The sequence below is a fragment of the Saccopteryx leptura genome, chromosome 1 (assembly GCF_036850995.1).
Source record: "Saccopteryx leptura isolate mSacLep1 chromosome 1, mSacLep1_pri_phased_curated, whole genome shotgun sequence".
In the NCBI taxonomy this organism is placed as follows: domain Eukaryota; kingdom Metazoa; phylum Chordata; class Mammalia; order Chiroptera; family Emballonuridae; genus Saccopteryx; species Saccopteryx leptura.
In genome coordinates, this window is record NC_089503.1 from 221,645,569 (window position 1) to 221,658,989 (window position 13,421).

At 38.1% G+C, this 13,421-nt stretch overlaps 2 protein-coding genes across 2 annotated transcripts in view; one reads left to right on the forward strand and one right to left on the reverse strand.

The window, feature by feature from the left end:
• TLR2 (toll like receptor 2) overlaps positions 1–13,421 on the forward strand; it is a 507,661-nt gene that overhangs the window by 462,297 nt on the left and 31,943 nt on the right. The gene's annotated exons all lie outside the window — the stretch shown is intronic.
• DCHS2 (dachsous cadherin-related 2) overlaps positions 1–13,421 on the reverse strand; it is a 126,475-nt gene that overhangs the window by 27,090 nt on the left and 85,964 nt on the right. The window contains exon 20 of the mRNA XM_066360176.1: positions 63–176. Coding sequence (XP_066216273.1) covers positions 63–176 — 114 coding nt within the window. The remainder of the gene's footprint in view (positions 1–62; positions 177–13,421) is intronic.

Here is a 13,421-nt window from a genome sequence, read left to right on the forward strand (position 1 = left end):
TTATTACTGGTAACATTAAATGAAGCAGGAAATAAAGTTGTTATTGGGTAGAGAAGACTTACCTGAGTTGGAGCACAGGGAAAAAACTCCATCTTCATTCCCACTAAAAATTGAATATTTAATGCTATCTCGAATTGAGTCAGGAGCAAAAGCTTTTACAGTCACAATAGAAGTACCTGTAAAAAGAAGATAAAAGAAAAAAAATTTAGGAAAAGAAAATTTGGGGCAAAATAAGAGTAAATACTGGGTATTTATTATTCACCTACTATATTTTTATGTGTTCATTCATTCAGTGATTACTTAGTGAGTGTCTTTAATATGCTGATCCCATGCTGGCTGCTGGGGAGATAGTTACAAACAAGATAAAAAGATCTCTGTCCTCATGTGGTTATTAACTGATTGGAGAACACAGACAATGAGTCATTAAACAAATACATTATCAAGGTAGATGTCATCTGCACTAAGTTCCTTGGAAAGAAGGAAACAAGGTTCTATGATCGAAAACACCTGTTGTGCCTGACCAGGCGGTGGTGCAGTGGATAGAGCGTTGGACTGGGATGCAGAGGACCCAAGTTTGAAACCCTGAGGTTGCCAGCTTGAGCGCAGGCTCATCTGGTTTGAGCAAAGCTCACCAGCTTGGACCCAAGTCTCTGGCTAGAGCAAGGAGTTACTCAGTCTGCCATAGCTCCACGGTCAAGGCACATATGAGAAAGCAATCAATGAACAACTAAGGTATCACACCGAAAAACTGATGATTTATGCTTCTCATCTCTCTCCGTTCCTGTCTGTCTGTCTGTCCATATCTATCCGTCTCTCTGACTCTCTATCTGTCTCTGTTAAAAAAAAAAGAAAACACCTGTTGTGAGGGAGGCAGACACTCCTTTGGAGAGTACTCAAAGCAATGACCTTCCAGTTGATCCTTGAAGCATGAGAAGGCATAGAAAAAGCTAGAAAAAAAGGTTTCTAGAAGAACAACAACTGCAAAAACCCTGGCTGGGAAAGGCTTGGTTTGGTGAGGTACAGAGAGTAGGAGAAAAGGTGAAAGGTGAAGATAGCATCAAGGGAGGCAGTGATCATTTATTCTAAGGATGGTGGGAAGTTATGGGAGCATTTTAAAGAATGGAGTAAAAAAATCTGATTTACTTTTAAAAGATATCATTCTGAATGCTGTGTGGAGAACAAAGAGGGTAATAATAGAGCAGGGAGGCCAATTAAGGTGACACTGTAATTGTCCAAGCAACCTAGGATTGTGGGAGGTGAGATGGAAAGACTGGAAAGTTAAAGACATACTTAGACACACTTTTCTGAATATTAAGTGGAATAGGGCAGTGGACGGCAAATTCTTTAGTCAATAGAACCAAATATCAACAGTACCACGATTGAAATTTCTTTTGAGAGAAAAATTTTTTAAACTTAAAGTATATAGGTAGGTACATTTCTTATCGAGATAGCGCCCACACGTGGTATTTTGTGGAAGAGCCACACTCAAGGGGCCAAAGAGCCTCATGTGACTCGCGAGCCGCAGTTTGCCGACCAGGGGAATAGGGGAAGGGAGGTATTAGGAGGGTAAATATTAGAAATCTTTCCTCAACCAGTTTCCAGTATAGTTGTAGGTAGAAACAACCCAACTAGAGGATAACCAAGTTCTCAACTGAATAATATTAGTTTACCAAAGAATTTTTAAGGCACTGTGGGAGTAATCAAGATAGTCAAGAGATAAATTGAAGGGGAAAAATGTTGAGTAAGGTGTGAGAATTAGAGTGGAAAGAAGTAAGTCATTTCAGGTTATAGGAAATAGACTGATTATCAGCATGGAAGAATTAGCTAGGACTGACAATATCAATATAATTGGTGTGATCAGAACTGCAATTCCAATGGGTTTCCAAGAATACACTTGGGCCCAAGTTAGCACATTGTTGTCTTCAACTATAATATCCTGTGTCCTATGTTGCTCACCTCTGCTCTGCTTCCTGCCATGGTCAGCCATTTGTCTCCCTCCTCTGACTACCTGTTGTTCAAAATATTATTTTATTTAATAAACTTTATTAAGTTATAATTTACCTATAACACACACGTATTTTAAGTGTATAGTTTTATAGGGTTTGAAAACTATACACATCTGTGTAACCACCATCACGATTGAAGTATAGAATATTCCTATCACTCCAAAAAGTTCCCTCCTGTTCTTCTATAGTCAGTTTCCTCTCACTTCTGGCCCCAGGTAATCACTGATCTGTGTCCTGTAACTCTAGATTAGTTTCACCTTTAAAAATTCATAGTGAGAGTAATGGCACGGTAGGAAGCGATACCGATAAATCTCCCCCAAAACTCAACAAGATCTTCAACCAGAAACAGAAAAACCTATCCTTGGAGCCTCCAGATGTTTCACAATATACCCGAAGGTATGGTCAAGCAAAAAATTAGCTAAATATATAATCAAACCCCAAAGGAAATAGAAAGTAAGAAATGCTCCGCCTTCCTCACTAACCTAAATAGGGCTGCTTTCACTGGGAACTGAGAATATAGAAACTAAGGCGGGCAAAGGGGGTGAATAAATCCAGGCCGCAGCACAAACGGCCAAACCAGGCTGTGGCACGGAGATCCAAGCCGAGGAAAAACTGTGCCTGGGGCAACCCAGGCAATACAAGCTAAGACTCGCGCCAAACCCAGACAAAGAAAGACAAGTGGGGCAGCCATTTTCCCCGATCTCCTGGTCGGCGCGTGCAGATGGTGGGCGAGAGATTCCTTCGAAAGCCCCGGGAGTGGGCGCCCGTGTTATTCCACAGAGAGGCAGAGTCAGAGACCTTTGTGTGCGGAATCTCCAGGCTGCCCCAGTGCCCTGAAAAAGCCGCGCACAGGGAGGGAGCGAGAGCCAATTCCAACGCTGGAACTTTTCCGTGCGGGAAGAGGTTTCACTCAGAGTGTGAGACTGCCGGCCTGATATCCTGGTCTGTGTGCAGATAGTGAGCGAGAGATTCCTCCGAGTGCCTCGGCAGTGCACGCCCGTGTTATGCCACAGGGGCAGAGTCAGGGGCCTTTGTGTGGGCCAAAAGTGGAATCTCCAGGCCGCCCCAGCACCCTGAAAAAGCTGCACACAGGGAGGGAGCGAGAGTCAATTCCAACGCTGGAACTTTTCCCTGCGGGCGGGGGTTTCTCTCAGAGTGTGAGACTGCCGGCCTGATATCCTGGTCTGCGCACAGATAGTAAGCGAGAGTTTCCTCCAAGGGCCCTGGAAGTGGGCACCCGCCCGTGTTGCCGGACAGAGTGGCAGAGCCAGAGGTCTTTGAGTGGACAGAAGCCCTGCCTAATTATGCTAGCAGCTCTGACTGACTGAGCCTTACCCAGAGCCCTGTGCTGAGTGGGAATAGAGTGGGGAGTTGCCAGCTCTTTGAGCCTCTTACTATCCAGGCAGAGGCAGCAGCAACCCCATAGCTGGATTCTCAGGCTACTAATTGAGGAAGGAAAGACTAGGAGAGAGGCTCCAGGAACACGGACTCTCTCACTGTCGGAGCCTATAAATGCTAATGAGCCTTGACTGCCAACGAGACTGAAGCACAATACATGACATCGCCATAGAGACTTATCAACTGCAAACCACTACCTGAGTGTGCCAAAGGGGCAGAACCCGGGTACAGAGTCACCAACCAGGAAGAGGGAGAGAAAAGAAAAAGCAAGAAGATAACCTCTCAAAATCAAGAATAATCCGCAGACTTTATAACCTATCCCATTTTATTGTATTTGTTCGTTTGTTTCTCTTATCTTCATTCTTGATTTTTTTTTTCCCTCCTCCAATTTGGTCGTTTAACTCTCTGCTGGTCTTACTCTCTCCTCTCCTTGAACTACACTACCCACAAGTGTTACATCTCCCATTATCTTTTCTTTCCTCTTCCTTTCTCTCTATGAGGGTTGCACTCTAAAACCCTTAACTCTCTCTCTCTCTCTCCTCTTTTTTCTTTTTTCTTCTTTTAGTGGTTCCCTCTTTTTTTTCTCTCTCTCTCTCTCTTTCTTTTCTCCCTCTATATTAGTTTCTTCCTTTCTCCTTAATTCTCCTCTCATTCAAACCTCAATAACAAACAAATTATCATATCTGGGACTCAAACTTATGTTTGTGGTATTTTGGGGGGTTTTTACTTCACCTTTTTTTTAAATTTTATTTATTTATTTATTTATTACAGACAGAGAGTGAGTCAGAGAGAGGGATAGACAGGGACAGACAGAAAGGAATGGAGAGAGATGAGAAGCATCAATCATTAGTTTTTCATTGCGTGTTGCAACACCTTAGTTGTTCATTGATTGCTTTCTCATATGTGCCTTGACCGCGGGCCTTCAGCAGACCGAGTAACCCCTTGCTGGAGCCAGCGACCTTGGGTTCAAGCTGGTGGGCTTTTCCTCAAACCAGATGAGCCCGCACTCAAGTTGGCGACACTGGGGTCTCGAACCCGGGTCCTCTGCGTCCCAGTCCGACGCTCTATCCACTGCGCCACCACCTGGTCAGGCGTACATCACCTTTTTAACTCACTAGCAGTGCTCCAATCCCTGGCTCTCCATTTTATCTAGTTCTTGTTCCACTAAATACAATAGTAATTTTTTAATTTGTCCCCTCATTTTCCTGTTTCCCTCTTATTCCTCTCATCATAACTCTTAGTCAACCAACACCTAAAAGCAAATCATTTTATTCTTAACCCAAATTTTTTCCTTATTTTCTTTTTGTGGGTCTATACCCCCCTTTTTTTCTTTTTTTCCTTTTTTTTTTTGCCCCTTTATTACTTCTCCCCAATTCAGGCCCTCCATTACAGGCATTGTTTGTTCTATTTAGTACAATATAATTCACAGTTCACCACAAGATTTTCTCAAGAAAGAGGGGAGAGGAGAGGAGAGAAAAAGAGGAGGGGGGGATAATTTCCTTTTTTTAAAAAATTTTTATTTTATTTTATTTTTCTTTATTTAATTATTATTTTTTTAAAAAAACTCTTTTCAATTTTTTATTTTTTTAACTTTTTATTCTTTATTAATCTCATTAATACTATCAACAAAACCACCCTCAGATGCCATTAAGGAAAAATCGAATATCATGGATACAAAAGAAAGAGAGGTAACACAGATAGATGAGGAAAAATCTATGGAGAAAAAATTTAATATATTGGAAACCTTAGAGTTAAATGAAAATTTAAAATAGAAATCCTAAAAATACTCAGAGATATACAAGAAAACACAGAAAGGCAATTTAGGGAGCTCAGAAAACAACTCAATGAACACAAAGAATATATTTCCAAGGAAATTGAAACTATAAAAACAAATCAAACAGAGATGAAAAACTCAATTCACGAGCTGAAAAATGAAGTTACAAGCTTAGCTAATAGAACAGGCAAGATAGAAGGTAGGATTAGTGAAATAGAAGACAAGCAACTTGAGGCACAACAGAGAGAAGAAGAAAGAGACTCAAAAATTTAAAAAATGAGATAGCCCTTCAGGAATTATCTGACTCCATCAAAAAGAATAACATAAGAATAATAGGTATATCAGAGGGAGAAGAGAGAGAAAATGGAATGGAGAACATACTCAAACAAATAATACGTGAGAACTTCCCAAGCCTGTGGAAAGAACTAAAGCCTCAAATTCAAGAAGCAAACAGAACTCCAAGTTTTGTTAACCCCAACAAACCTACTCTAAGGCACATCATAATGAAATTGGCACAAACCAATGGCAAAGAAAAAATTCTCAAGGCAGCCCGGGAAAAGAAGAATACAACATATAACGGAAGGCCCATTAGATTATCATCCGATTTCTCAACAGAAACTCTACAAGCTAGAAGAGAGTGGACCCCAATATTTAAAGTCCTGAAAGAGAGGAACTTTCAGCCATGAATACTATACCCATCAAAGCTATCCTTCAAATATAAAGGAGAAATAAAAACATTCACAGATACAGAAAAGATATGGGAACTTATCATCAGAAAACCCCCACTCCAGGAATTACTAAAGGAGGTTCTCCAATTAGATACAAAGAACAAAAAAAAAAACAAAGCTACAAGTAAAAGCTCCAAGAAGAACACAATAAAACCAAATTTAAACTGTGACAACAACAAAAAGAAAGAGGGGGAGAAGATGGAGATTAACAGTAGCAAAGGACGATGGAGTGCAAAAGTACTCACAAAATAGTTCACTACAATGAACAGGGTAGGAACCCCTTTAATTACTTAAAGGTAACCACCATTGAAAAAACCACCACAGAAGCACATGATTTAAAAAAGATAGCAACAGAGGAAAAATGTGATGGAATACAATCAAATAAAAACACAAGATAGAAAAACAAAAGAGAACGATCAAACAAGACACAAAACTAACAGAAAGCAATCTATAAAATGGCAATAGGGAACTCATAAGTGTCAATAATTACACTAAATGTAAACGGATTAAACTCACCAATAAAAAGGCACAGAGTAGCAGAATGGATTAAAAAAGAAAATCCAACTGTATGCTGCCTATAAAAAACTCATCTAAGTAACAAGGATAAAAACAAATTCAAAGTGAAAGGCTGGAAAACAATACTCCAAGCAAATAACATCCAAAAAAAAGCAGGCGTAGCAATATGCATATCTGATAATGCTGACTATAAGACAGCAAAAGTACTCAGAGACAAAAATGGCCATTTCATAATGGCTAAGGGGACACTGAATCAAGAAGACATAACAATTCTTAATATATATGCACCAAACCAAGGAGCACCAAAATATATAAGACAGCTACTTATTGACCTTAAAACAAAAACTGACAAAAATACAATCATACTTGGAGACCTCAATACACCGCTGACGGCTCTAGATCGGTCATCCAAACAGAGAATCAACAAAGATATAGTGGCCTTAAACAAAGCACTAGAGCATCTGGATATAATAGACATCTACATGACATTTCATCCCAAAGTGACTGAGTATACATTTTTCTCCAGTGTACATGGATCATTCTCAAGAAGTGACCATATGTTGGGCCACAAAAACAACATCAGCAAATTCAGAAAAAATCGAAGTTGTACCAAGCATATTTTCTGATCATAAACCTTGAAACTAGAATTCAACTGCAAAAAAGAGGGAAAAAAACCAACCCACAAAAATGTGGAAACTAAACAACATACTTTTAAAAAATGAATGGGTCAAAGAAGAAATAAGTACAGAGATCAAAAGATATATACAGACAAATGAAAATGACAGTACGACATATCAGAATCTATGGGATGCAGCAAAAGCAGTGATAAGAGGGAAGTTCATATCACTTCAGGCATATATGAACAAACAAGAGAGAGCCCAAGTGAACCACTTAACTTCACACCTTAAGGAACTAGAAAAAGAAGAACAAAGACAACCCAAAACCAGCCGAAGAAAGGAGATAATAAAAATCAGAGCAGAAATAAATGAAATAGAGAACAGAAAAACTAGAAAAAATTAATAGAACAAGGAGCTGGTTCTTTGAAAACATCAACAAAATTGACAAACCCTTGGCAAAACTTACCAAGGAAAATAGAGAAAAAACTCATATAAACAAAATTCAAAATGAAAGAGGAGAAATCACCACAGACACCGTAGATATACAAAGAATTATTGTAGAATACTATGAAAAACTTTATACCACTAAATTCAACAACCTAGAAGAAATGCATAAATTCCTAGAACAATACAACCTTCCTAGACTGAGTCAAGAAGAAGCAGAAAGCCTAAACAGACCTATTAGTAGAGAAGAAATAGAAAAAACCATTAAAAACCTCCCCAAAAATAAAAGTCCAGGCCCAGACAGGTATACCAGCGAATTTTATCAAACATTCAAAGAAGACTTGGTTCCTATTCTACTGAAAGTCTTTCAAAAAATTGAAGAAGAAGCAATACTTCCAAACACATTTTATGAGGCCAACATAGCCCTCATACCAAAACCAGGCAAGGATGGCACAAAAAAAGAAAACTATAGACCAATATCTCTAATGAATACAGATGCTAAAATACTAAACAAAATACTAGCAAATCGAATACAACAACATATTAAAAAATAATACATCATGATCAAGTGGGATTCATCCCAGAATCTCAAGGATGGTTCAACATACTTAAAACGGTTAACGTAATACACCATATCAAGAAAACAAAGAACAAAAACCACATGATCTTATCAATAGACGCAGAAAAGGCTTTTGATAAAATACAACACAATTTTATGTTTAAGACTCTCAACAAAATGGGTATAGAAGGAAAATATCTCAACATGATAAAGGCCATATATGATAAACCATCAGCTAACATCATATTAAATGGCACTAAACTGAAGGCTTTCCCCCTTAAATCAGGAACAAGACAGGGTTGTCCACTCTCTCCAGTCTTATTTAATGTGGTACTAGAGGTTCTAGCCAGAGCAATCAGACAAGACAAAGAAATAAAAGGCATCCATATTGGAAAAGAAGAAGTAAAGGTATCACTTTTTGCAGATGATATGATCCTATACATCGAAAACCCCAAAGAATCCACAAAAAGACTAATAGAAACAATAAGCCAATACAGTAAGGTCGCAGGATACAAAATTAACATACAGAAGTCAATAGCCTTTCTATATGCCAACAATGAAACAATTGAGAAGGAACTCAAAAGAATAATCCCCTTCACGATTTCAACAAAAAAAATAAAATACTTAGGAATAAACATAACAAAGAATGTAAAGGACTTATATAATGAAAACTAAAAACCATTGTTAAGGGAAAGTGAAAAAGATATAATAAGATGGAAGAATATACCTTGTTCTTGGTTAGGAAGAATAAATATAATCAAGATGGCTATATTACCCAAAGCAATATACAAATTTAATGCAATTCCCATCAAACTTCCAATGACATTTTTTAAAGAAATAGAGCAAAAAATCATCAGATTTATATGGAACTATAAAAAACCCCGAATAGCCAAAGCAATCCTAAAGAAAAAGAATGAAGCTGGGGGCATTACAATACCTAACTTCAAACTCTATTATAGGGCCACGACAATCAAAACAGCATGGTATTGGCAGAAAAATAGACACTCAGACCAATGGAACAGAATAGAAAACCCAGAAATAAAACCACATATATATAGTCAAATAATTTTTGATAAACGGGCCAACAACACACAATGGAGAAAAGAAAGCCTCTTCAATAAATGGTGCTGGGAAAACTGGAAAGCCACATACAAAAGAATGAAACTGGACTACAGTTTGTCCCCCTGTACTAAAATTAACTCAAAATGGATCAAAGATCCAAACATAAGACCTGAAACAATTAAGTACATAGAAGAAGACATAGGTACTAAACTCATGGACCTGGGTTTTAAAGAGCATTTTATGAATTTGACTCCAAAGGCAAGAGAAGTGAAGGCAAAAATTAATGAATGGGACTACATCAGACTAAGAAGTTTTTGCTCAGCAAGAGAAACTGATAACACAATAAACAGACAGCCAACTAAATGGGAGATGATATTTTCAAACTACAGCTCAGATAAGGGCCTAATATCCAAAATATACAAAGAACTCATAAAACTCAACAACAAACAAACAATCCAATAAAAAACTGGGAGGAGGACATGAACAGACACTTCTCCCAGGAAGAAATACAAATGGCCAACAGATATATGAAAAGATGCTCATTTTCTTTAGTTATTAGAGAAATGCAAATCAAAACTGCAATGAGATACCACCTCACACCTGTTAGATTAGCTATTATTAACAAGACAGGTAATAGCAAATGTTGGAGAGGCTGTGGAGAAAAAGGAACCCTCATACACTGTTGGTGGGAATGTAAAGTAGTACAACCATTATGGAAGAAAGTATGGTGGTTCCTCAAAAAACTGAAAATAGAACTACCTTATGACCCAGCAATCCCTCTACTGGGTATATACCCCAAAAACTCAGAAACATTGATATGTAAAGACACATGCAGCCCCATGTTCATTGCAGCATTGTTCACAGTGGCCAGGACATGGAAACAACCAAAAAGCCCGTCAATAGATGACTGGATAAAGAAGATGTGGCACATATACACTATGGAATACTACTCAGCCATAAGAAATGATGACATCAGATCATTTACAGCAAAATGGTGGGATCTTGATAACATTATACGAAGTGAAATAAGTAAATCAGAAAAAACCAGGAACTGCATTATTCCATACGTAGGTGGGACATAAAAGTGAGACTAAGAGACATTGATAAGAGTGTGGTGGTTACAGGGGGAGGGAGAAGAGGGAGAGGGAAAGGGGGAGGGGGAGGGGGAGGGGTACAAAGAAAACTAGATAGAAGGTGACAGAGGACAATCTAACTTTGGGTGATGGGTATGCAACATAATTGAATGAAAAGATAACCTGGACATGTTATCTTTGAAAATATGTATCCTGATTTATTGATGTCGCCCCATTAAAAAAATAAAATTATTAAAAAAATAAAATAAAAATTCATAGCAAACAAACAGTGGCCATCTCCTTTTGTTCAGTATACTTCTTTGAGAATCAAGCATGCTGTTCCATGTAGCAAAAGTCTGTGCCTTTGCACAGAGTAAATGTTTAGTAAGTATGGGGGAAATCGGGGTATTAGAGAAGAAAGAGAGAGGTAGAAAGGGAGGGAGGTAGTCACTAGCATATTCTAGCCTGAGAGATTAGAAAAATGCTTCTGTGCCAAAAGGACCCTTTGAAACCAACAGCAATTATTTTTTAAATTATTCAATGCTATAATACCACATCTGGTAATGGTAATTGCAGTAGTTAAATAAATAAATAAATAAATAAATAAATAAATAAATAAATGCACCTATTCAAGATCTCTGCTGGGCATCCTCATTGAATCTTATGAGGCAGGCCTCATCGAGCTTGAAACCCACCCTTCTAGAAATCATAGTAAAAATGATCCCCACCCTAAGCCAAATGGGTATATCTTTTTTCTAGATACTTAAAGTGTTTCATTAAAAAGAGGAAAGAAAAGCCAGAACGAACAATATTTTCCCCAGGAGCCTTTTCAATACTTAATACCCAAAGAAAAATGCAATGAGTGTTCTAAATATTAAAAGAAACAAGTATGGGACATTATCTACAAAGCTGAAAGTTCAGTGAAAAAGGTATAAACAGAATTCGTTATGGAGAAAGAACAGGAACACCAAAACTAGATCCATTATTCTCATAAATTGTGACAAAGTTTAAAAATCATTGACCAGGTTTCCACATTGTCACTCTTTTCAAGGCAGTTATGAAATCATTCAGTGACAAAGTAAAGGATGTTCACTGATCACATTGGAATCAAGTTACCACACATGTTGAGAACTCTTTCAAATTTCATTATAATCCGATGCTTATGGTGTTCCACTTCAGGAGACACATCCTGACTATAAAAATGTATTACATTGTTGGTAGAAATACGCCCTCACAGAGGGCTGTATGTTCTATCTCCCGGGCTCCATCACAGTTCTGCGCTTCCTGATACAATTTGTTTTTTAAACACAGGAAATATTCTTTCCAGTGGCTTGTCATACAGTCTTAAGAATGGCAGTAAGAAGAAAAACAGCTATGCAGGCAAGATGTACAACCTTGTTGACGGCCTTTTCCTCCTGGGTTGAGATGCTTATTATATGCCCAATTACAAAAGAAAACATGGAGATCATTTACATGTGGAAGAACAAAGATGAGTACATAATGGCCAGGAAGACTCACATATGCCCTCTCCCGTACAAGGAGCAATCCCTAGTTTTACTGCAAAGAAAGTAGTATCATGATATCAGTGGAATTGTGGTACAAGAAGAATTTTCGTTCAATGAAAATATTTCAAACTAGATGCTAACTTCAGCAAAAAGCTGCAAATACTTATATACTTTCTTTCTCTGACAAAGTTTAGATTTGAGGCAGCCTGAAAAAAGAGAAAATAACTAAAGGGTCTTGAATCCTTCTAAGTCTTGGTTTACTGGGCACATTTTAAATAAAAGTCTGTCTTTGGGCACCAAGATGAAACTGACAGTTACTTTTCAATTCACCTCCAGGTAGTGTGGGAGACTGTAAGTTGGCAAAGCCCTTGCAGTTTAAGGCCTAACCAAAGGCTAAGTTCTTCCCCCACACTTCCGTATTGGCTATGTAGCTGAGTATTTGCACTAATCCAAACCCCCCACCTCACTTGCTTGGTTAAGTTGCTAAAGGCTAAGTTTTTCTCCACACCTCCATGTTAGCTGTGGTGCTGGATTGTTTCTACTCATCCTATCCCCCTATGTCCCTCGGAGAGAATGGAGGCAGTTTTCTTTCGATCCTTTGTTTTGTGAAGTTTAGATGTTATAAAAGGTGGAGGGTTTTCTGCACTTGGGAGAATTCTTGGGTTGCCTTGGAAATGTGACTTTGTCTTAATGATATCTTTGATTCGCTAATGACTTTACTCTGCCCTATAAATAAATCAGGTATGGGGGTGGAGACATTTTTTGCAAGCTATCTTTGCGTTGCAAAGAGACCTTCCGATCCCATCTTTCTTCTCTTTGGGCTTATTTTCTTCATTCTGTGCCGTTCCTATTCAGGACCTGGAATTACTAGCTGTACTGGTTCACAGCAAGGTAGAAATGGTAAAATTCAAAATCCAACACTGTACCTTTGGTGTCCGTGAGGTAAGTAAAACTTATAAAAGAATTTATTTTTTATATTTTCAGGCTTTAAGGAATTTCACTTTGTATCTAACACTGTATCAAAAAGTGATGCAGTGAATGTTCCCAGTTATCTTTCTTCTTTACAAAAACATAGTTTATAAACTAATGCCATCTACAGCAGCAGTAAACTGTCCATTTACAAGCAGAATCCTCTAATTATTAATGCTGCATGACTATAAAAATTATAACCATGGAAACATTTAGGTAAAATAATTATGAAAATATTTTATTATGAATTGTCTGTGAACAAATAATTCTAGAGTTTTATTTTTGGTATTTCTAAGCAATACAAGCATTTTTTTTAAAGTAATGATTGACTTGAGAGAAACAAATTTTTCAAAACATTTAGATAATTCTGAATTATCTATTATCTCTTAAATGTCTAGCCACTGAAATGCTAAACATATTTCAGTCAGTTAAGAAGAAAAGTAGGGAGTGACATTAGCAAGCTGGTTGAATAAAAAGTCCTAGAGCTCATCCCCATAGAGACAGCGACTTACAACAACAATCAGTACAGATCCCACTTGCCTTCGCCAACTGCGGTGGCTTTATTCAGGCCCTGGTCATTTATCATGTGCATTATCACAGTGCCCTCCTAACTCATCTCTCCCCCTCTCCGTCCCCCTTCACAAGGCCTCCAAAGTCATCTTCTACAATGTAAACTTTATTTTCTCACTCTTTTGCTAATTTAAAGGCTCATGAGAGCTTCTGTCTGGCTATTCCTGATGGTTTGCTGCACCGGATGGTAACCTCTGGTA